Source organism: Phragmites australis, chromosome 19 (assembly GCF_958298935.1).
Source record: "Phragmites australis chromosome 19, lpPhrAust1.1, whole genome shotgun sequence".
In the NCBI taxonomy this organism is placed as follows: Eukaryota; Viridiplantae; Streptophyta; class Magnoliopsida; order Poales; family Poaceae; genus Phragmites; species Phragmites australis.
The window spans coordinates 1,909,854-1,934,433 of NC_084939.1; the positions used below are offsets into that span (position 1 = coordinate 1,909,854).

Consider the following 24,580-nt stretch of genomic DNA (forward strand, 5'->3'; position numbering starts at 1 on the left):
ATAGATAAAAACAGCGTGTTGACAAAGTCAAGCGAAAGGGATGCCGGTGCAAGTAACAAAGTGGTCCGAGGGATCAGGGGCAGGAGAGATTTACTGGAGGTCGAGATCGAAGATAGAGTGCACGTGTTATAATCAGAAAAATTATTTGGGGTGAAAGAAATCTAGGTGGTTATGATTATGACTAATCGGAGATAGAGAGAAATGGAGTTGGAGAAACTTGTGTGCTTATCTTATGATGTGTAGCTGATGGATGCAATTTGGCAGTCAACAACGGGATGATTGAGGCAAAGCGAGGTGCTTGGTATCAGACGATTAAGGAGGCAGGGTGGAGTTAATGGTGATCCTAGTTGTACACGTAGAAAGCAAGCAAAACTTGAAAAGATGGATGGAGATGACGTGTTGATAAAGTCAAGCGAAAGGAATACCAGTGCAAGTGACAAAGCGGCTCGAGGGATCGGGAGCGGGAAACATTTGTCGAAGGTCGAAATCACAAGACAGAATACACGTATCATCATCAAAAAAGTTACTTTGGGATGAAAAATCTAGGTTACTCGGGATGCAAGTAATCTAGGTTATTTGAGATATAAGCAATTTAGTAAACTTGAGACGTAAGAAATCTAGAAAATTTAGGATAGAAGAAAGCTCGTAATGCCTATAAATATGAGAGGATGGATGTGAGAATCTTCTTAAACCATCCATTTTGAGAGTTGAGTTTTAGAGTTTTAGAAGAGAAATAGAGGAATACTTAGCCTATGGTCTATGTGATAATTGTATATCCAAAATCACTTTGTAATCAGTGAAAAAAGGCTCGGTCGGGCCCACCTGGCGGAGAACACAAGGCGGGGAGGGGCCAGCTCGGGGCGCAGCCCAGCGCAGGAAAGGGGCCGACGGCCCATGCGGGGAGGGAGAGAAAGAGAGGTGGGAAGGAAAAGATTGGGCCGGGGAGAAAGAATTTGGCCCAGGAAGCATTTTAACATTTTGAAATGCCTTTTTCTTTTAAGATTTTGAGCAATTTTCAAAAGGATTTAAACGATCGACTTCTAGTGAATCTTTGCAAACTATTTCCCATGCATAAAAACCCTATTGCAACTATAACGGCATGAATGCATCAAACACAAATATAACCTATGGCAAATTAAATTTAGAAATTAATTTTCTTGTAAGTAGAACAAAATCTGCGACTCCTATTTCATTCTAGCAAATTTTAAACTATTGCAAAATTTTAAAATTTAGGGTGTTACACCTATCGCCACGGCGCCACGCGTCCCATCAGTCGAACGGCGCCACGCATGCATGCGAAGCCATCCCGTATTATTAAATGCTACAGGACTGGTCGCTGCAACCCTGCACCCACCCACATCTTGGCTCACCGAAAGGGAGTGCCTGGGGAAGGAAAACACTCAAGTGAACGACATTAAATGCGATTTGACAGGTTAGGTGAGTACCTGCCCCGCGACCAACGAGGGCTGGTTGTAGGGTCTCCTTCTACGACCAGGGGTAGGTCGCTCGAGCCCCGCCCTGGTTGCACTGTGAGGCTGTGGTCCTGCAAATATCTTCCGTTGGCTGACAACTGGTGATGCGGGGGTCTCCCTTACAGGGCACCCCTTATCTGATACACCGACAGTAGCCTCCAAGCTCCATCGTGGGTGTGGTGGACTGAGTGATTCATTACAAGGGTCTATGGTCACTTCACGTCGTGTGGTCACGGTCGTAATTGGTCGCACCACCTGAGCCCCAGGTGAGCATAAGTTTCCCAAGGAGTGGTCGTCGACATAGCTCACTTTCGTGGTAGACCCAGGAAACCGCATCCCGAGGGGAGGTTAAGAGAGAGAGAGAGAGGGAGAGAGAGAGAGAGAGAGAGAGCGTGGAAGAGAGAAACATTAAATGCCACCAGACCCAAGGGATTTCGGTTCCCCACACACGGTTTTTCAAATTTCGAATAGACCTGACCCACGGCGGTTGAGATTCCACAACGGTCCTTAAAATTGAAGTGCCGCTGGTTTGCCGCAGATCCTTTCATCATCTCCCCCAGCCCACAAGCCTTTGCACTCAGAGCCCTTCGTCTCTATCCCCGTTTTCACCCATACAACAACCTCTGCTGACTTCCGATGGCATGCACCGACATGAGCCCAAATTTCCCAAGTCTAAGTGCAATGCAGCGAGGCTAAAGCAGATGTGTGATGCCGTCCTGCTCCCTCGCCGCTAGTCTTCTGGGTATCTCACTGGGGAGAGCATGCCTGCTCCCCGCCAGGGCGAGATCGTGATGTTCATTTCCTTCTTCTTGGCTGGCCTCGTGCCGGCCTTCTTCGACTTCTTTACCACCGTCATCTCTTTCTACGACATCTGCCACCTCTACCTCAACCCCAATTCCATTATCATGCCGAGCATTTTTTCTCACATGTGCGAGAACTTCATCGGGGTCGAACCGTGTCTTAACCTCTTTTGGTTCTTCTACACTTGTCAATCAATGACCGAGCCAGCCACCGGAAGCTGCGGGTTCCGTCTCCATGATGGCATCGCAGATTCCTACGTCAAGATGGGCCTCAAGTCGTCATGGTCGGGCTAGAGGGATGATTCGTTTTACCTCACGGCAGATGACTCCTTCAACAACCTCCGCGTGCCAAGCATAGTGGCACAGGTCACCAAAAACTGGGGGAGCGCACCATAGACAACCCCAGAGCTACTGACCCTCGCCAAACAGGTCAAGCAGCTTGGAGAGGCTAGGCTGACAGGATCAGACATTGTTCGTGATTTCATCAAGCACTGGTTATGCCCCTTGCGGAGGCGAGCACATCTGGCATTCCAGTACACCGGGCCAGGCGACGATACCTGGGAGAGTTCTGTAGGTAACACTACAATCGTAGCCCTGACATTTTTTGTTTAGGTGTATGACCTTTTAAGTATCCCTATCGTCCAGATCTTATCGATGAGGCCATCGATTTGCGGGTCGAAATCCCAATGTCGGCTGCCCCGAGGAAAGATGGTCCTCCGCGTGACGCTCCTCCACTGTGTGACCTCCCTACTCCCGAGAGGGCATGACTCAAACTGGTAAGTTTGGTATTTTTAGTTTTCCCGCCCTAGAGACTTTCTATAAGTTAGGATCTCATGGTTTGTGCCGCTGCTGGGTCTTCTTGAGGTCGACATCCTGTGTCCAATAATCAATGAGGTCATGGAGGTTGTTCGGGACATCAATCCTGGCGCCCAATCAACCACTCCTTCGACCCACCGTCCCGGTCGGCCACCAATCTAGTCACAGCGATGACCAGGCTGCTCGGAGTCAGCCATCAACCATGGGCAGAGGCTCTGCGAGCTATGCCGATCTGCAAAGGGTTGACTAGCCTCTCCCTGAGGCCACCAGAGGCAACCAGACTATTTGCCGTCGGCTGTTGACCCCGGTCAGAGGCCTTGTGAGTGGTGACGGTGCACAGGAGAGTGACCAGCCTCGCACTGAGCTAGCTAGGGTCGACCGGACTACTACTACCCAGTCCTCCACGTAAGGGAGAAAGAGACCGGCGAAGGATTAGACTTTCACAGAGGCGTCCAAACACCCTTGTGGGATAACTGCCACCTGCGGCTCGACAGTAGTTATGCCCTCCTCCCCGCTAGGTCAACTCAGTGGTTTCATGAGGACGTGACTTGTGCTCACCCCTCCGACCACACGGTATGCTCTCTGGTTGGGCTTAGTTACTCTGAGTGCTTTCTCGACTCAGCGTTCAGTTGTCGCTGTAGGTCCTCGACCATGCCAATGACCCCGGTCATAACTCCTCTAGCATCTCTACAAGATGCTCCAGCCCCAACGTCAACAGTGGCTCTGATGCTAGGAATACTTGTTGTGACCCATGCATCTGCCGAGACTGTCATGGAGCCCGCTCCTGCCTCAGACCTGCTTTCCCTTGTCGCCAGCCTCCCTGCCTCCATTAAAAAATTGATCACCGAGAAGGAGGCGGCAAACAGCAGGTGCACCGAGCTGGAGAGTCTGGTGGCTGAATAAAAGGAGGTGAGGCTCTCACTTCAGTGGGAAAACACCGAGCTTCAACACGAGATGGCCACGCTCGTCGCTCAATGCTCCAAACTCAAGGAGGATGAGCGAACGACTTGCGACTTTCTCGAGTAGGCCTTCAGGGCAATGCGGGGGCCCCTGGGGAGCGTCAGGCTAGAAGCCACTCGTGGAGTACAAGCTTGAGCTACAGTATGATATTTACTCTTTCGTGGTCTCCACCCGGAAGAGAGACTCTACATATCTACTGGCTGACATCCTTGGTGTAGAGTTCAGCGCGCCGAGCCTCAAAGTTGGACAACAAGTCCACCATATCATTGATCAAGAATCCAGTACTCCACGATCGAAGTAAGTACATTGATACAAAATTTTATTTTTCATAAGGGAATGTGCAGAGTGCGGGCAGATTGACGTCAAGTTCATTGGCATGGAGAACTAGCTCGGCGACATCTTCACCAAGCCACTCAGCCGTGTTCGATTCCAGGAATTGCGTTCTAGGATCGGAATCATTCAAGTTTAGTAGGCGCATCAGGGATTAGGAGGAGAAATGTTAGAATAAATCCTGTGCGCAAGTATCTAATTTAGTTTGTTAGTTGCTTTGGGTAGTTAGGCGCTGGCCAGCTGCTCGGTTCAACGCGAGTTCAGCTCGATGTGCGCGTCGTTCACGCGGGAGCGGGTCGTGGGCACACCATTGATGGCTTGGATGCTGTGAGTCATGGCGCGCATGTAAGAGGCCACGTTCGGCCAGTAGGGAGTCCTTTAAATTAAGCAATACAATGCAGAAAACGCTGCCGCTTTCGCAGCACAAGTTCGCTATGTCTTTCCACTGTGTTGGCGTGCGTTTAGAGAGTTCGATCACGCACCAAGTCTAACACATGCCACTGGAAAACACAAAACTTCTTCACCAATGAAGCAAGCAGAAAGCACACATTCAATGGGTTGCTCAAGATCACAAAACGATAGTATGTATCGTCAATATCAAAACATGAAACTAGCTACCGTAGACAAAAGAAATGATATGGAGTCTTCCGGTTCTAACCATCATTGTGGCTCAGCTCAGCTTGGTGTGCTCAATAGTTGCATGTACTAGGCGAGACCAAACTCTCCAAGTAAGGCAGGGCATAGCCTATAGAGTCGATATACTTGGTTCCGTTCGGTCGCTTGAACCCTAGCTCCTTTTCCACATCCGCCACTTCCTCCAGAGCTTTGTTCGGCACGTTGTACCTCAACAGCTTACTGTTGCCTACAAATACCAGCATCTCGTCCCCATCGGCGATTACCGGCGTTAAGTTGTAGTTGAGATTGGGGACCGGGTCGAGGAGATCGATGCGGCAGCGCAGCGACCACTGTAGCTGCTTAGGCCCGTCGTCTGCCAGCCAGACTTGGAACGACGCCTCTGCGGCGGCGTGGACGTAGCACAGCTTCCCGTCCAGGTCCGTCATGTCGTCAAGGGGGTTCCAGCCGGCCGGAGGGCGTGAGACCACGTCGAACGTCCTGTTCTGCAGGCTGAACCGCATCAGCCGTGGTTGTGGCTCGTAGGCGTGCCAGTAGAAGGCCCGTCGCGTGCATATTGGCCTTTGAATTCCGACGGCGTGCGGTGGGCCTCGGGTGAGCTCCCATGAGTCGCCGCCGAGCGTGAAGACCTCGTGGCCAATGTTGTAGACCTGAAAGTACTCGCCAGTGACCTCGTCGAAGTATATATCGCCGTATATCCGATAGAAGTACCTGGCAACGACGTAGCAGTTGCGCCATCGGTCAAAACCGAGAGCCACCGGCGGCACCAGCAGCTCAGAATGATCTAACTCGGCGTTATGGCAGCCAAGCGGAAGCGCGACGAACTCCCTGGTGGCCGGGTTACAGACGAACACCCTGTCCGTGGCTGTGGCGATCGCGACCAAGCCGTCGCAGTGCGCGGAGAAGATCAAGCGTGTGATGCCCTCGGGCCAGGCCTTCTCGAAGATCAGCTCGGCCTCGGTATTGCCCGGCGCCTGTCCTGGTGGCATGAGGCGGTGGAGCTGATCTCCCCGGTCGTCGCCTGGTACTCGTCGGGATCGACCTCGCGGGGGATGGCGAGCACGGACGGAGGCCTCGCGCGGGACAGCTCGAGGTGGCGGCGGACAAAGGCAGCGTCGGCGATTCCGGCGCGCCAGGAGCGGCAGACGGATTTGAAGCGCGCGAGGGACTTGGCCGGGAGGCGGACCAGGACCTCGGAGATCAGCAGGTCGTCCGGTATGGAGGCGGCCGTTATCCGGCGGCGCTTCTCGGGGCGCGCCATGCTGGCCGGATTGGATGCTTCTTGGTCGAGCTAACAAGTTCCCCACATACGTGTGCAATGCGGATCGATGCAGCCATGGAGGTGCACTCCTCGTATATATCATGGAGGCGCATCACACGTACCGGCCGTGTAGGAATCCGAGTCGGTTTCAGCTCCTCATGCTGTACGTCAGTACGTGTGCTGTGTAGGAATCCGTGACGTACGTGTGGTAAGAATCCGCATCAGGAATCACATGCGTGACTGCTGGGGCATGAACTGCCGCAGCCTCAGCCGCCGTCTGGTCCGGACGTTAGCGCCTCTCGCGGCGGCATTCAGACGAGAGGATGAGCGCGCCAGGAGGAAATGTTTTTGAAAGATAGTTGAGTGTCGGTGCGTTGTAACGAAAATAAATATTACATAAGATAATATCAAGCATATACAAAAACTAATTCAGAGTCAGGAATTACATTGAAGATGAAAAAAAAAAATACAATGTCTGAATTATGAGCCTCATTAGGAATCTTGTAAGCAGCCAATTTTAAGAATAAAAAATATTCCTGATAAAAGCAAAAATGTACACTACATGAGATTCTAGACCTCGCCTATGCCGTAAGAACCTCTCTGTAGATGATATTCCTCGTGTATGTCCTATTTTGCTTTGAGTACTTTTTTTTGTCATCAGTTGGGACGGTGAGGATCCTGATATTCGCTCTAGCGGTGGCTCTAGATAGTACAACGTATAACTGATCATGAGAGAACACCCGCTCGGGCAGGTAAATACCAACGTTGGGGATGGTCTGCCCCTGTGCCTTGTTGACTGTCATGGCGAAGCTGAGCCTGACAAGAAACTGCTTCCTTTTAAACTGGAAAGGGAACATCTCATCATCAGAGGAGCACAGGGGAATCCGAGGCAGAAAAACCCTCTTTCCAGCATGCTACCCCAGTACAATCTCTGCATTGATGGCATTTCTTTGGAACCCTCGGACCACCAGCCTCGTCCCATTGCAAAGTCCGTTCGCAGAGTCAATGTTCCTAAGTAATATGATAGGACAATTCATCTTGAGCTTCAGAACGTGTGGAGGCAGCCCGTTAGGTGTCAACGAGTTAAGAAACTCAGGGGGTAGTAGTTATGAGGATCGTCTTCTGCACGATCAAAGCTGTGATACACCACCTCCTCCCCTCGGAAGCGACCGATCATCTTCATATTAATCTGATCCACACAATCGTTCCATGTGGACAAGATGGCTCTCGAGGTGATGTAGTTTGGATCCGACATATTATCATCAAGCATTGGAAAAATATTGTCTATCAGTTTATCAAGGTCTGTGTCCTCCCCTGTATACAGCACACATATATCGTTAGGAAGACGTACATCGCCATCACCATTGGCCTCCTCAGTGCCACCACCGATGCGCTGTAGGTATTCCGCAAACCACGGGTCACTCTGTGCCCTTATGTTGCGTACAAGTTATAGGTGACGCATGCAATCCCATAGGTCCGACCTACGCAGCGACGCATCGATTATCTGAGTCCTTGACCCCTTTCGGACAACAGGGAGGACCTACCTGAAATCTCCACCAAACACAACTGTCTTTCCACTGAACAGCAATTCTGGTCGGCTCATTATGTCACGCATGCTATTGTCCAGCGCCTCCACCGCCTGTCTCTTAGTCATGGAGGCTTCGTCCCAAATAATGAGTGAAGCCGTCCGCAGAAGCTTGGCAGTTCCACTCTGTTTAGTGAAGCTGCAGAACGCACCATCGTCAACACTCAGTGGTATCTTGAAGCGCGAGTGTGAGGTTCTTCCTCCAGGCATTATTGAAGCTGCAACACAGGACGTAGTTGTTGCCACGACAATCTTCTCTTGCCCACGTATCGTTGCGAGCAACGCCTTGTACAGAAAAGTCTTCCTTGTCCTTCCTGATCCCAGCTACCGCGGAGGGCACTGGGGCAGTCCGCCGGGGCATGAGGAGCGATGGATGAGCAGGGTAGTGGCAGGAGAGGGCGCACGGGCGGCAGGGGGTGGAGGATGAGGAGGAATAGGTGCAGGGGGCGTGCAGTGGTGAGACAAAGATGGGAGAGGAGGAGAACAGGCGGAGCTGGGAGCTGCGAGGTGACTTCACTCTGGTGGAGTCAGGTGACTTTAAATTATTATGCACCGTTGAATCATAAATCAACGGATCGGATTCAGATTTTAATGATATAGTATGCAGTAAACAGTAAAAATTGACGAAGTTGGTACAATACTATTGCTACATTTCAATGAACAGTACATTTCGGCTGTGAATCACTGTTCACACAGACTCATTTTACTGTGCGCCTCTACCTTCACTCCGTCGACTACAGACGATTCGTTTCCTGCAAGGTGATGGTGGCGAAGGGAAGACCGGCATTTTTATGGCGCTGTTTATGGCTCACCCGGCAAAAAATTGCCTCCTCTCACCCGAACTCCCTACAGTTGGATCTTGTGATCGGACGATTGGGCTGCTTCTTCAACCTCTCGCCGTCTGCTCCCACTGTCTGCGCTCGCCCGCTCCCCCACCCTCCTCCACCGTTCCCACCGCCGGGTCCGCCCTCGCCGCGCTAACCTGTCAACTCAGACGCCCCCGCCCCGACCTGGCCCACCGGTTGTCTCCCGCACCTGCGGCCGGCGTCTCCCGCCGCCCCGCCGTCTCTCTCGCCACCACCGCCTAATCTACCTCCCTCTCCCTAACCCCTTTTCTAAGCCCGCCGAACACCAGAGCTCCGGCAACCCCAGCCCCTAACTCCAGCGCGCTCACATGGTTGAGTGCGAGAATCGCGCGATTTGAGTGAGAAATCACCCGGGCAAGTTATAGCAATCCTTTTTTTTTTCTCGTCTCGATGCCTGCGTGGAGAAGGCAGAAGCGCCTTTTCCTCTCTGTGAATAGGGAGGGGCCTCAAAGCATCGAAGAGGCAGCAGGTCTAAGAACGGGTCGATTGAGCCGATCGGTAGATGGTGCGGCTGTAATTGAACAGTGACGTGGCCGCATGAGATTCCAGCGTTGGTATAAAAGAAAGGTAACGTTAGATTCCTTTCCTTCCATCCATCTTGTTCGTTATTCCACGACAGAGAGCCGAGACCAGGAGTCCGAAACGAAACCCAAATGCAGAGAGGCCGCCGTTGCCAGCAGCCACCACCACCTCCGGCATCCCGGCCTTGCTGGGCTGTGCTGATTAATCCGTGCGCCGTGCCACCGCCACCACCTTCTTCCACCACTGGCAAGCGCGCCGCCTCAATCTAGCGCACACCTGCATGGAGAGAAATCTGCGCTACATGAATCAAGTACCGTTAATGTCCCGGGCTTCGTCCTGCCTGCATCAGTGAACCACGCGCATAGCAGCAATGCTTCCCGACGGTTCGGCTCACCTTCGAATAGCGGTTAAACTTTCCTCGAGGCAAAGTGCCTTGTACATGTAGGTTCACAACAACCTGTCAACCTATCAACAATAGCCTAACTAAAGATTGATCAGGTGGTTAACCAGAAAATGGCAACAACAATACAGGTTAAACCAACGGTTTCATCTAAGCTAACATCTACAATTTTAGTGGTCCGTCAAACAACCCACCAGATGCTGACTTCTTCTCAACAACACAAAAGAGATAGTGTCACTAGATCCTATAGACAAAACTGGAGTGTCTTCTCTCAACACCATCATAGTGACTCAGCTCCATCTTCTCTTCTTCAACAGGAACCTCAGTGCAAACTCCATAGCGATCCACAGAAGCAGAGCTCCTCTCATGGTGTACCTTCAGGGGAGTGACCTGCTCCACAAGGCTGGTCTTCAGAGTCAGCGTCTTCATTAGCTGAATTGTCACAAGTAAATGAAAGATTTAGAGCAAGATTCTGGTTTTGTTCCTGGGTCACGACAGCAGCAGCACCAAGGTAAGGGGTACTGGCATCAGTTTCCTGTTTTTCCTCTTGTACGACAAGAGGATTGCTGAAATCAATTGGCCTTGCTAGGTTCTTGCAGCGACCCATATGACCTCCGAGGACTGATGAAGAAGGGAAGTCCTTAGCACAGTGCTTGCAGTACAACTTCTTCTTTCCACTTGAAGCCGTTTCTGCAACAAAGAAATAACCCGAATATGGAAAATCGCTTAACTTAAAGCATCCATACAAGAGCATACACATACAATTTCATCCGATAACTACAGAAAGACAAATACAAGAAACTGCCATCTTACTTTTGCAGTTACCCGTATGACCACCAAGAACTTGAGCATTATCGAATGACTTGGCACAATATCGGCAATAGAACTTCTTAGGTCCAGTCAAAGTCATCTCTGAAACATAAAGGCATCACAGTATGTAAGAAGTTAAGAACCAACGTGACGAAATAAATAAGCAGGCATAGTGGTCAGCATTATCACCGACTGAAGCTTTTGCATGTCTGGCATCTTCTTTCCTGGCTTCCTCATGTTGTATCCTCCTGAACTCCTCAAGAGACATTTTACTAGGGCCCAAGGTAAGATGAAGCCAGGGATCATCGTCACTAGAATCAAGCAGTGTCATTTGGCCTGCGGAGGAAAAGCTTCAGTTACTTTCAGGACATCATGGGGATACAACAGCATGAAGACCCCCATTTGATCATATAACTAAAGAAATACAAATGCTTGTAGTATTCAAATGATTTGTACTTTTCTGAAATTTTTCAAGACAATAATCTGCATAATGAACAGAGCTAGTACGTTCCAGGATCTCTTTTCAGCGACATTTCCATGAAAATAATAAATTGCTAATTCTCTATAGTATCCATGCAAAATCTACTGTCAGACATTTAAATTAATGGGCCAACGAAATTTCACTAACAATGAAATGGGATTTGTACCTGAAACTATTCTCTTTATAGGAGACAACACCGTCTCATAGTGGTCAACATTATCACCGGTTGAAGCTTTTGCATGTCCAGCAGCTTCTTGCTTGGCTTCCTCATGGTGTATCCTCCTGAACTCCTCAAGAGCCATTTTACTAGGTCCCAAGGTCAGATGAAGCCAGGGCTCGTCGTCACTAGAATCTACCAGTGTCATTTGGCCCGTGGAGGAAAAGCTTGGGTAACTTGGGGACTTGTCAGGACGTCCAGGTGGTTCCATGTCCCTGATCAATGGCAATAGAAGTTAGAAGTAGAAAGAAGAAGACCATACAGTCACAACAAGATGACAACAGCCAAAGAAGGCAAGAAGTGACACTTTAATTCTTTGAAGCATTTGTTGCAAGGTATCAGGAGTAAGAACACAGTGAGATGCAAGACGAAGCACTTGTACAAGCTCTGATTTAACAACTTGTGAACTAACTGCAACGGCGTAAAGACAGTAACAGTAGCATATCTGAATCATTGCAAGGTCTTAGGACATTGCATCGCTAGATGAAGCAAACATGAACTAACGAACTAACTGCTTCTTCGAAGCATTTGTGCAAACACGCAGATGGCATTCGCTCAGATGGTTAAGGAAAAGGCAATGACATGCTTTAATGATCGCAGTGACTTGTGAATTAGGCATCGGATTTGTACCTGTAAGCTTCCAAGTTCTTTGTTCGTCGATCCACACAAGAAAAGAGAGTCAAATGGATGCAACACAATCAGTTGCACAGAGAAGGCGAGGGCTTGATCACTGAAACATCTCAAGAAACAGATTAGCGGCCTAAGCAGAACAAAGGAATCCAAGTCATTCATTACATCACACAAACTCCCATCCCAGAGACACCACTCGAACAAATTCTGCACGATATTTCAGAAATTTTAGTACCACCACCATCTAACAAGAACCGCAAAGACACAGAGCTACATGACGAATCATTACAATGTAGTAGTCAGAAACAAAAAGATGAACCAAGCAGTCCCTAATTAATGCTTCCTTGAAGCATTCGTGCAATAATTGAATTAGCATTCGATGGGATAGTGCAGGAAGACGATAACTTGAGCAATTACAAATTGCAACAACTTGTGAATGGTCATGGGCATTGCTCCATCTGAATTCATTGTAAGGTAGCAAGAATTCAGGGAGTAAGAACCATGCACTAACCAACACTGACTTGTTCCACTAATTGCAGTAATGCGGATTGGGCATCGGATTTGTACCTGGAAGCTTCCGAGTCTTTTGTTCGTCAATCCGCGTGACAAGAGGGAGGCGAACGGATCGGACGCTGTCAGGTTGCGCAGCGGACTCAAGAGCTTGATAGCTGAAAAAAGGTCGCAAGAAACGAATTAGCGATCCAACTCAGAGACACACACTAAATTACCCAAATTCCCAACCCAGAGACACAATTTGATCAAACCCCGCACGAAATCTCTCGAATTTTAGCACCACCAACGCCTCCCAAGACCCGAGACCCGAAGGGAACCGCAAGACACAAGCCAAGAACAACCAGCATTGCGCGCAGAACAAAACGGGTGAAACACGATCAGAATGCGCAGCGAAGGCAAAAGGCTTGATCGCTGAAACATGGTCGCAAGAAACGAATTAACAGAACCAAGAACACTCGTCACAGCACGAAAATTCCCAAACTAGGGAAACCATTCAAGCAAATTTCTCAAGAAACGGCACAAATTTCAGAACCACCAAGAACCAACTCCTACCAAGAAACCGAACCCCGAGCGAATCCGCAGGAACGGGCCAAGAACCTCAATTCTCTTCGCGGCTAAATCCGGCGGTTTCTTGGAGCTCAGCGAACGTTCCCCGCGCTCCCTCCTCCACTTCGTTCTTGGCTTCTTGCCTCTCGCTGCTGCTCCAAGTCGGTGGTGGGAGCGGGGGTGCAACAGCGTATGCGCGCGGGGAACTGGGGGAGGCATACTTATAGGCCGCGGCGGGGTAAGAACATGGACTGCAACCCGCATCAGGTTCATGGCAAGCGGCGCACGTGTGGGGCGGATGCGCGCGAGTGCGGAGGAGGGAGGGAGGGAGGGGGCGATGGCTTGCTGTCGCCGCTGCGGTGGGAGAAGGGGTTTGGGAGGGGAGAGCGAGCGAGAGAGGTGGTAGACGAGACGGAATGGAGGCTTGGGGTTGGGAAGGAAGGTTTGTGCGGTTTGGATCGATCCACGTGCCATCATCGGATGACTAGCACTGCTGCTGACCGGAGTACTGGTTTTTCTTTTCTTTTCTTTTCTTTTGTTTAAACTAACTTAATATACACATTTATTGACACAAAAAATGATTCATCGTTACATATTCAATGTGCATTTTCATATGGTCATGATTTTGTAATTGGTGACTATGTATTCCGATACATCAAAGTTCAATTTAAAAGACCATACCAAATCAAAATGTGCCCTTTTTCTTTGAAAGAGATCGGCAGAAGTTCTGCCAATTTTATATTAATAAAGGAGGAGAATAAACAATGTCTTTATGGGGTCAAAACAAGAAAAGGAAAAGGAAACCAACTAGGAAAGAGAAAAAAAAGATGCTAGACTTTTTTCTCCCACAAGGCACCATGCCCGAGCCTCGTCCTTAAAACGGAGTAATGAAATAATTTGCAAGTATCCCATAGAAACGATAATGCTAACATGTGCTCTCTCTCTACGTGTTTTTGTGTGTGTGCATGGGTGCTTGTAAGTGTCTTTTCACAGATGTATCTGAGCAATTTGTTAGAGTATATTTGGTAGTTAGGATTTGTAATTCCGTACTGCCATATGTATCGAGGAGGCTCCTTGCCCTCCAAGTCTCTATACTTTATTTATACCACTCGAGAGGCTCAATACAATATACACAACAATTCCACCAAATCTATTCTCATATTCTTATATGGTATCACAAGTTTAGATTATAATCCTAGGCCACAAACCCTAACCGCCACCAGCTTCCACACCGCTTGCCCCTGGGGAGATCGATCTCTATTATCTCCGTCAAGGGCGGCGCCGCCCATACCTAGGGTTCGCACCGCCGATCATATTGATCGGTCGCCCTAGAGAGTCTTTTCCCGATCCGTTGATCGGGGTTTTCTCTCTTGCTGGTCATTGATCGGTATTTTTCTTTGGTTTTTTCCAATCCAAGATCAATTTGCGTCGCCCACCGCCTGTCGATCTCGCGCACCTCTACTCCGACCTCGGTAATGACTTCACCGGCTGGCTCCTCCACTCATGTGGCATGACGACGGCTCCTCCCATGAAGCAGGAGGACGGCCACACGTGGCGTCCACCCGTCACGGAGAGCACACGATAAACATTGTTGACTCCTCTAAAACCAGCCAGGCGTGGTATGGGCCAGGAGCGAGCGCAGAACGTGGGAAAGGGCAGGATGTGGAGGTAGGACAAAAGAGGATACGAGAACCATTAGGTATTTTTTAAATAGTAGAGATAATGTCACACTCGGTTTTAAAGGAGGTAAACCAGATGTATTTCACATGTATGTCAGGATCAAATTTTTCATACATGTAGCGACGTCATTAGTGATAACATAAAATATGTCTTAACAATGATAACATTCCTTATAAAAGGACCCGAAGGTCTGAAAGAAAACACTAAGAAACTTTCAAACGGCAGCAGAACTCTCATCAATCTACAGGCGTTGTTCGGGGAAAACACCAGCCTAGGATATGGCCTTCAAACGACGCCTTCTTCCTTCTAGAATTCAGCATCATCGTCCGAAAAATCCTTGAAAGCTTCACCTTCTGAGCAGCATCCGGAAGTTGGGAGAGGGCAAGCGTGAGTACACAGAGTACTCAGCAAGTGGGGAAAAGTATGACATGTAGACTAATGACAAGGAAAAGTTGACTTAGGGATTACTGCGACTATGCCCAACTAAACAAGACTCAAATAACCTAGCAACCTATTTACTAGATTAAATTTCAACAAATAAAGAACATAGCTCATCGGATTCCATCCGACTATCAGACTCACCAGATATCCTGTATCCGGCTACCGACTCATCGGGAGTACCACCACCCAACTACCCAAACCAACCCTTAGTATTCCCATCTAATCATGAAGAAGTCCAAGCCGCTCTTGACCGTGAGCATGACTCATCGATCAGTTTTATTAATCTGCAGAGTTTGCACATTTTACCCATGAGTCGTGATTCCCATTTTGCTTTACACTTCCGGGGTGTAGAGCCGGGGTCTCATTACAAGGCCGTTACAAAGTACCTCCACATCTATAAACACCCACTAAGGTTTCACCGCTAATAGGGATTCCATCCACTGCAGAGACCCTCTTGTGTCACTTAACCGACCATTGGTGCGTATGGAATATGAAGGGCACTAATTACTTAGCCAGGCCATACCCATATAGGCCTCATGGTTATGCTGTTATGCCGGGTTATAGACTTCAAGAACCGGTCCTTAGGATCCCACACAAGAACGTACATAATCCCTGCTGTATAGCTCCACCTCATACTAGCCATCTAGTTGGGATCCCTAGTTCAAGTTACTACAAGATTACAATTCCCCAAATACTTGTTTCTAAGACATTAGTCAAAATTCATAATTATTCCAATCCCTGGCTGCACTAGCATGACTACCCTTTTCATGTCCCAAGACTCAAAAGAGGCTACAAGGGATGGTCATACAAATTCTATTAAAAACCCTATTTATGGGATTTCATATTTAAACAAGCATGCAGCTAGGGAAAATAAATCTAATGTTCTATAATGGCATCAAAGTGGTCACGAACACTTGCCTTCAAAAGTAGGCTGCTCGAAGTCTTCAAAAGCTTGGTCCTGAACACTGACACTCTACTCGTCTCCTAAAGTCAAAGCGCACACCAAAAAATAACAAACAAACAGCTAAGTACAGCACACCAAACAAGGGCAAATAACTCTAAAAAGGCTATTAAAGGAAAGTACACGCTACTACGATCTCGGGAGCGTGAAAATCACCTAAATCGGAGCTCGTATGAAAAAGTTACGCTGGTTTTACTCTACAGGGGCTTTTCTGAAAGGTTGCAGGGACTAAGTTGTGAATACAGAAGGTTCTAGGGGCTTATGTGCAAAGTTCAAGGATCTATCTGCAATTATCCTAAAGTTCAGGGGCCTAAATGCAATTATCCTAAAGTTCACGGGCCTAAATGCATAAAACAGCACTATCTAAGGGCATTTTTGTGAAAACAGTAAAGTCTAAGGGTCTATCTGCAAGTTTACCTAATTCCAGAGAATAACTTGATTTATTTTTATACTGAAAACCCTATTTATTGCGCAAAACTGACATCACTGGCTGACATGGCGGCTGACTGGGCTCCAGGGCTGACATGGTTTGCCACGTAGGACAGGAACGCCCACGTGGAGCGCTGACGTGACTCGGCTTGCTGATTGGGTTAAAGTGGACATGTGGTGACTTCTAACTGGCTAGCGAAGGGGTACGGGGCTTTCTAATCTGGGGCGCTCATCTAAGATCGGACGGTCGAGGCTGATCGGGGGAAAAACAGGGCCAACGGCGACTGAAGAACGGTGCCGCCGCCTCGGACTTCGCCGGAATCTCGCCAGAGACGCTCCAGAACGCATTACGGGCTACCATATGCTACAGGAAATGGCTCAAACGAACGAGGAGGGCACGGGGAGTCTCACCGAGAGCTTGTCGACGGCCGGGGAGGTCTTGGCGGTGGTCGGCGACGGGAATGGCGGTCAGAGTTCGGTGAAATCACAGTTGCGGCGATGGGACGGCTCAATTGGCGGTCGGGACAGCTTCATGGGGGGCATGTGGAGATAGAGGAGGCGTCAATTGACCGCGGGAAGCTTCGGAGTTGGCTGACCACGGCGAGGGGGCGGCGGAGCTTACCGGCGGTCGGTGAAGTCTCGGTTCCGGCAGCGGAGGGGCTTCGGCGAGCCGTGAAACGGACTCCACACGCTCCGGCGACGCTGGCGGTGCTCTCAAACGCGACGGGGACGGCTCGGGAGCGGCGGATTGCTCGGCGAGCTCGGCAGCGGTGGTGTTCGGCTTCTCGGCGAAGTGGGGCAGAAGGGATGGCGGCGCTGTGGGGCAGAAGGGATGGTGGGGCTGCGGGGCTTTATAGGCGAGGTCATGCGCATCCGTTGCGCGGACGTGGGCGTGTGGGGCGGGGCGAGGCGTGCCGGCGAAATCGAAGTACGGGCGCGAGGCGGTTGCGAGAATGAAACGTGAAGTAGCAGAATATGTGGCCCTGTGTGACACCTATCAGGGAGTTAAAGCTGAACATCAGAGACCTGCCGGGTTACTCCAACCCTTATGAGTACCCGAGTGGAAATGGGAAGAAATCAGCATGGATTTTATAGTGGGATTACCCCGAACCCAATCCGGTTATGATCTCAACTTCTGGGCCAAACACTTGGCTCTCTCCGGTTTGATTCCAGAATAGTGGGGTCCTGCACTTTCTTCTGTATAGTGCCTCAAAAGGGGCCATCTTCAGGCTGGCTTGGTAACTATTATTATATGAGAACTCTGCATAAGGGGGGTTCTTATCCCAACTCTTTCCGTTCTTTAAGGCACATGCTCTCAGCATATCCTCTAGAATCTGGTTGGTTCTTTCCGTCTGCCCATCGGTCTGCGGGTGGTAAGCTGAGCTAAAGTTCAATCTGGTGTCCATAGACTCATGCAATCGCTGCCAAAATCGTGATGTGAACTGGGTACCACGATCAGATACTATCCTCTTAGGTACTCCATGCAAACACACAATTCTAGACATGTACAATTCTGTGAGCTTTTGTCCCTTGTATGTCTCCTTGACTGGTATAAAGTGAGCGACCTTTGTTAGCCGATCTACTATGACCCATATAGAATCATAACCGGATTGGGTTCGGGGTAATCCCACTATAAAATTCATGCTGATTTCTTCCCATTTCCACTCGGGTACTCATAAGGGTTGGAGTAACCCGGCAGGTCTCTGATGTTCAGCTTTAACTCGCTGACAGGTGTCACACAGGGCCACATATTCTGCTACTTCACGTTTCATTCCCGCAACTGCCTTGCGCCCGTACTCCGATTTCGCTAGCACGCCCCGCCCCGCCCCACGCGCCCACGTCCGCGCAACGGATGCGCATGCCCTCGCCTATAAAGCCCCGCAGCGCCGCTATCCCTTATGCCCCACTTCGCCGAGAACCCGAACACCACCGCCGCCGAGCTCGCCGAGCAATCCGCTGTGCCCGAGCCGTCCTCGCCGCGTTTGAGAGCACCGCCAGCGTCGCCGGAGCATGTGGAGTCCGTTTCACCGCTCGCCAAAGCCCCTCCGCCGTCAGAACCGAGACTTCACCGACCGCCGGTAAGCTCCGCCCCCCCCCCCCCCGCGCCGTGGTCAGCCAACTCCGAAGCTTCCCGCGGTCAATTGATGCCTCCTCTATCTCCACATGCCCCCCAGGAAGCTGTCCCGACCGCCAATTGAGTCGTCCCGTCGCCGCAGCTGTGATTTCACCGAACTCCGACCGCCATTCCCGTCGCCGACCACCGCCAAGACCTTCCCGGCCGTCGACAAGCTCTCGGTGAGACTCCCCGTGCCCTCCTCGTTCGTTTGAGCCATTTCCCGTAGCGTATGGTAGCCCGTAATGCATTCTGGAGCGTCTCCGGCGAGATTTCGGCGAAGTCCGAGGCGACGCCGCCGTTCTCCGGTCGCTGCTGGCCCTGTTTTTCCCCCGATCAGCCTCGGCCGTCCGATCTTAGATGAGCGCTCCAGATTAGAAAGCCCCGTACCCCTTTGCTAGCCAGTTAGAAGTCGCCACGTATCCACTTTAACCTAGTCAGCAAGCCGAGCCACGTCAGCGCTCCACGGGCGTTCCTGTCCTACGTGGCAAGCCATGTCAACCCTGGAGCCCAGTCAGCCGCCATGTCAGCCGGTGATGTCAGCTTTGCGCAATAAATAGGGTTTTTAACATAAAAATAAATCAAGTTATTCTCTGAAATTAGGTAAACTTGCAGATAGACCCTTAGACTTTACTGTTTTCACAAAAATACCATTAGATAGTGCCATTTTATGCATTTAGGCCCGTGAACTTAAGGATAATTGCATTTAGGCCCCTGAACTTTAGGATAATTGTAGATAGGTCCTTGAACTTTGCACATAAGCCCCTAGAACCTTCTGTATTTACAACTTAGTCCCTGCAACCTTTCAGAAAAGCCCATGTAGAGTAAAACTAGCGTAACTTTTTCATACGAGCTCCGATTTAGGTGATTTTCGCGCTCCCGAGATCGTAGCAGCGTGTACTTTCCTTTAATAGCCTTTTTAGAGTTATTTGCCCTTGTTTGGTGTGCTTTACTTAGCTGTTTGTTTGTTGTTTTCCGGTGTGCGCTTTGGCTTTAGGAGACGAGCAGAGTGTCAGTGTTCAGGACCAAGCTTTTGAAGACTTCGAGCAGCCTATTTTTGAAGGCAAGTGTTCTTGACCACTTTGATGCCATTATAGGACATTAGATTTATTTTCCCTAGCTGCATGCTTGTTTAAATATGAAATCCTATAAATAGGGTTTTTAATAGAATTTGTGTGACCATCCCTTGTAGCCTCTTTTGGGTCTTGGGACATGAAAAGGGTAGTCATGCTAGTGCAGTCAGGGATTGGAATAATTATGAATTTTGACTGATGTCTAAGAAACAAGTATTTGGGGAATTGTAATCTTGTAGTAACTTGAACTAGGGATCCCAACTAGATGGCTAGTATGAGGTGGAGCTACACAGCAGGGATTGTATACGTTCTTGTGTGGGATCCTAAGGACCGGTTCTTGAAACCTGTAACCCGGCATAACAGCACAACCATAAGGCCTATATGGGTACGACCTGGCTAAGTAATTAGTGCCCTTTATATTCTGTACGCACCAATGGTCGGTTAAATGGCACAAGAGAGGGCCTCTGCAGTGGATGGAATCCCTATTAGCGGTGAAACCTTAGTGGGTGCTTATAGATGTGGAGGTACTTTGTAACGGCCTTGTAGTGAGACCCCGACTCTACACCTCGGAAGTGTAAAGCAAAACGGGAATCACGACTCATGGGTAAAGTGTGCAAACTCTGCAGATTAATAAAACTGATCGATGAGTCGTGCTCACGGTCAAGAGCTGCTTGGACTTCTTCATGATTAGATGGGAATACTAAGGGTTGGTTTGGGTAGTCGGGTGGTGGTACTCCCGATGAGTCGGTAGCCGGATACGGGATATCTGGTGAGTTTGGTAGTCGGATGGAATCCGATGAGCTATGTTCTTTATTTGTTGGAATTTAATCTAGTAAATAGGTTGCTAGGTTATTTGAGTCTTGTTTAGTTGGGCATAGTCGCAGTAATCCCCAAGTCAACTTTTCCTTATCATATGTCTACATGTCATATTTTTCCTCCACTTGCTGAGTACTCTGTGTACTCACGCTTGCCCTCTCTCAACTTCCGGATGCTGCTCAGAAGGTGAAGCTTTCGAGGATTTCCCGGACGATGATGCTGAATTCTAGAAGGAAGAAGGCGTCGTTTGAAGGCCATATCCTAGGCTGGTGTTTCCCCCGGACAACGCCTGTGGATGGATGTGAGTTCTGCTGCCGTTTGAAGATTTCTTAGTGTTTTCTTTCAGACCTTCGGGTCCTTTTGTAAGGAATGTTATCGTTGTTAAGACACAGTTTATGTTATCACTAATGATGCCGCTACATGTATGAAAAACTTGATCCTGTCATACATGTGGAATACATCTGGTTTACCTCCTTTAAAACCGGGTGTGACAGATAAGTAGTAGAGAAGAGACTATATAAGTATTTTTTTAAGGCAACTATGCAGTTCAAAACTATCTTTCATGGAAAGACAGGTGCATGTGCCACATATAATATTCTTGTGATACAAATACCAAAGTATGGAAAGAATATATGCACCTGCAACTCCAAAGTATGTGTGATAGATATCTACCGCATTATCTGGTCTATCTGAAATGCCACCGTTTTCTTGGTCCTACTGATCAGCATAAATAAGAAGAGTTGGCACTGATCCTTAAGTCAAAGGACATATGGTTATCCAAATGGCAGAGGTGGGAATAATTAACAGTTACCTGACAATTTAGTATGAATTTTGTAAGCTTTTCCTTGTCAATCCAGTGCACTCTATCAATCATTATCAAGCTTGATAATACCCACCATGAGTAGCAAACCTTCAGAATTTTGAACAGTTCGATTAAATCCATGGTGGGAAGGTGTAGTGAAGAATGCAAAACATACACAACCCGAGGACATCAAGCCGATCGAAGAGGCAGAGGACCTGCACTGTGCTGAGCGTGTAGAGGACGTGCGGGTCCTGCCCAACGTTCCCTCCAAATCCACCTGTGCAGCCACATCGCGAGGGGAGCGCACATATGGCAGAGAATGCATAGGCTAATCACAATTTTCATCAAGATGAGATCATTGTAAGGCAATGATCTGATTATTAACGGGCAAACATAAGATGAAAGGAAGATCATGTGATCCGATCCATCTACTTGATTCATAAAATCATTGAACTGTTTAGTGATTAAGTTAATCACTCAATCCAAATGATTCGTAAAGGAAATAACGGACATCGTTTTGACAGAAAATGGTAGTACGAATATGGTACCTGACCTTGAGTGAAGAAACTCTTCAAGTTCATCATCTCCTAGTCCATCCTCTCTGTCTGAGTAAGAGATGCTATGTGAATACCTCGCTGAACAAGAGGTAGCACAAGGTCTGCCATCTTGCTCAATCTTTGGGACAGGGCGTAGGCTTCTTGAGCTGATCTTGCGCTTTTTGCATCTTGAATCTGTGTGACCATTAGTTCTGCTTTTCAATTTCGTCCCCAGCTCCACTTCCTTCTCCCTGGCACGCCACATACCATCAACCTCCACGTCTCGATTAGCTGCAGCCATACAACGGATCATTGATTCTTGCAAGAGAACAAGTATACATTGATGAATCACGCAAAGACCAAGATGAGGTAGATGGTAACTGCAACTTTTAAGTTGCCATTTCCCCTTAAAAAATAAAGTTCTCAGTTGGGGTTCGAACTGTGGCAAGTTTTAACACCGGATCAATTTTGACATTAAAATGTTGAGGCATATATATACAAAAACTTTGGTGAGACAATGGAATAGACAACATCATGTAGTACCTGATTCTAGTTAATTAGATTATTTAAGCTCTCAGTCTAAATCAGGAGACCATCAGAGCTGATATCAGAATTGATGGAAACAACAAGGCTCTGCTAATGAACCAAAGCCAAAGCGCATGAGAAAAAAGAGAGGGGAAACAGACCTTGATAGGCCTGCACGCCTTTCTTGTCCGCTTGCAGCATCCGCCTCCGCGTCTCCTCCACTAGCAAAGCTGCGAGGCGATTCTCCGTTCCTAAATCCATCGCCTAACCTCGAGTTCAAAGGCTGGGGAAAGGGAAAACAAAGTAATTTTTGATAATTTCACGAGGCATACGGCAGAAGCGAACGCAATGTTGCAGTTCCGCCTGGCTGGTCTGATCCATCAAGCATGAGGACCAAGGGCGAAGGAGCTGGTAACCTCGATATTCTGTCGGGCCCTGGAGGCGTCCGCGGTTGCCAGCGGCGAGGGAACGGGAGGTCGAGCGGTGCGGCGGACGACGATGAGGACGAGTTGGGCGGGCGGTGGTCGAGGAGGACGTGGAGCGCGACGCGGTCCCCGCCGTAGTGGGCGGCGGCGAGGGAGCGGAGGCAGCGGCGGAGCGCGTCCGGGCGGTCGAAGGCGAGGAGGTTGACGAGGAGGGAGAAGCGGCGGGGGTCGGTTACGATCACAACTACACTAATTTATCTCGTGGATAGTCACAACTATACTAATCTACCATATCTGTTAATTACGACTAAAAAATAGTCAGTTACAACAGTACAGATAGTTAAGTTATGATCATAATTATATAGATCATAACTGATGAATCATAACTATATTATTTTTAGATTGTAATTGGAGGTGTGCGCAGAGGTGAACAAATTACGATCACATGATAAAAAATATATAATTATGACTGGAGAAAGTACCAAGTTACGAACACATATATTTGTAGTAACTGACCTATCTTGTGAATCACAATTATATTATTTTTAAGATCATAACTAGAGTGTGATGTAACAGTAAGCTACAGTACATTTAGACACATAATTTATATATATATATTCCATTCCATATAGGTCCAATTTCTACATCAGTATTACTTGTGCACCGCCATTGCTCCTATGATTCTTGCCTTACTCGATTCAAGCATCTGAACCGGACACAGCTAGCGACAAGGATAATCCTCTTGACGTTGTTTCTCAATTCACATATTGCTGATGATGTGGTCTCGTACATCTATCTTGCTTCTTATCCGAGTGATAATTGATTCTTGAATTGATATTTTTTTATCAATTTTTTTTTTGACCGATTAGGTATTTCCTGCGGCTGCGACGTCGCAAATCACAAGTCACACGATTTTTCGTGCGAAAAACACGCCCGCGGTTCCTGGCACTCAAACTCGAAACATCTGAGCTCGCGCGAACTCTCCTTACCATCCCACCAGAGAACTAATAGTGATACTTAGCTTACAAAAATATTAATGATAACAATAGCATATGCACTCCTTTTGATCTCTTATGTCTAAAATTTCAAACAATTATTTAAGTATCTAAATTACTTTAAATGAAAAGAATTTCAACTAAAAAGTTGTAGATCTCGTCGAGTGCTACAATTTTCATATAAAATTTATCCTCATCTAATTTCGTATAAAAAAATTATAAATTCAGTCATTACAATATGCAATTTATGTACCACATAATAAAAGAGGCCAAAATCCAAAATTAGATAATATACGTGACTGTATTTATCGAAATAGACAATATATCATCATATTTACAATTTTAGCATTCGTATTCGGCACCTCATTTACCGAAAATTGACTTTCGGTACACCGTACACCGAAAATACGCAGGTCCAGCCATATTCGATACACGGGGTGCCGAATATGACACTGTATCGAATATTCGGCACATCGTGTGCTGAATATCAACCATATTCAGTACATGGTATGTCAAAAATAAGCTACAGTACTATATTTGGTATACCATATGCCGAATATGGCCCGTACATAAACAGTGTCTGCATCAACAGTACAGCGGTGTGTTGAATTTTGTTTTCCCTCTTCTTCGAAACGGTGTTCTTCTGTTACTCCAAAAAATTTAAAACTTTTTTTACGTGTTCCATAATCAATGTGAAACCCATTTTAATTAGATTCACCGAAAAATTCTTTGTATATTTTAAACTAAAATTCTCTAAAAAAAGGGCTACTTATATTAGCCTTTTATAACTTGTAACAATTGTTAGTGCCTCAAATAAATTCCAAAAACTCTAGAAAAATTTACTAATATTCTTATTATGTGATGGCTAATTTCTAAAATTATTCCTAGCCCTAAGTTATATGATGAAACAGTGAGTTCTTTTGTAATACTTTATTTATATGC

General features: G+C 47.9%; 1 protein-coding gene and 1 pseudogene across 2 annotated transcripts; both read right to left on the reverse strand.

Annotated features, from left to right (window-relative positions):
* Positions 1-4,627: 4,627 nt before the first annotated feature.
* LOC133901009 (putative F-box/LRR-repeat/kelch-repeat protein At1g11620) lies at positions 4,628-6,272 on the reverse strand (annotated as a pseudogene).
* A 3,279-nt stretch (positions 6,273-9,551) lies between these two features.
* LOC133899883 (uncharacterized) lies at positions 9,552-22,871 on the reverse strand. Of its 2 annotated transcripts, XM_062340915.1 has the most exons (12): positions 22,635-22,871; positions 22,380-22,501; positions 21,706-21,984; positions 21,373-21,434; positions 21,167-21,265; positions 20,994-21,069; positions 12,351-12,451; positions 11,784-11,990; positions 11,103-11,368; positions 10,645-10,791; positions 10,459-10,557; positions 9,552-10,335 (listed from the first exon to the last, which is right to left on the reverse strand). In XM_062340915.1, the coding sequence occupies exons 2-9, from the start codon at positions 22,477-22,479 to the stop codon at positions 11,342-11,344; spliced, it is 951 nt and encodes a 316-aa protein (XP_062196899.1). In that variant the 5' UTR covers positions 22,480-22,501; positions 22,635-22,871; the 3' UTR covers positions 9,552-10,335; positions 10,459-10,557; positions 10,645-10,791; positions 11,103-11,341. The 2 variants fall into 2 exon arrangements, with proteins under 2 accessions (XP_062196899.1, XP_062196900.1); XM_062340916.1 differs by lacking the exons at positions 9,552-10,335; positions 10,459-10,557; positions 10,645-10,791 and having other exon boundaries at positions 11,331-11,368; positions 11,784-11,883.
* Positions 22,872-24,580: the final 1,709 nt, after the last annotated feature.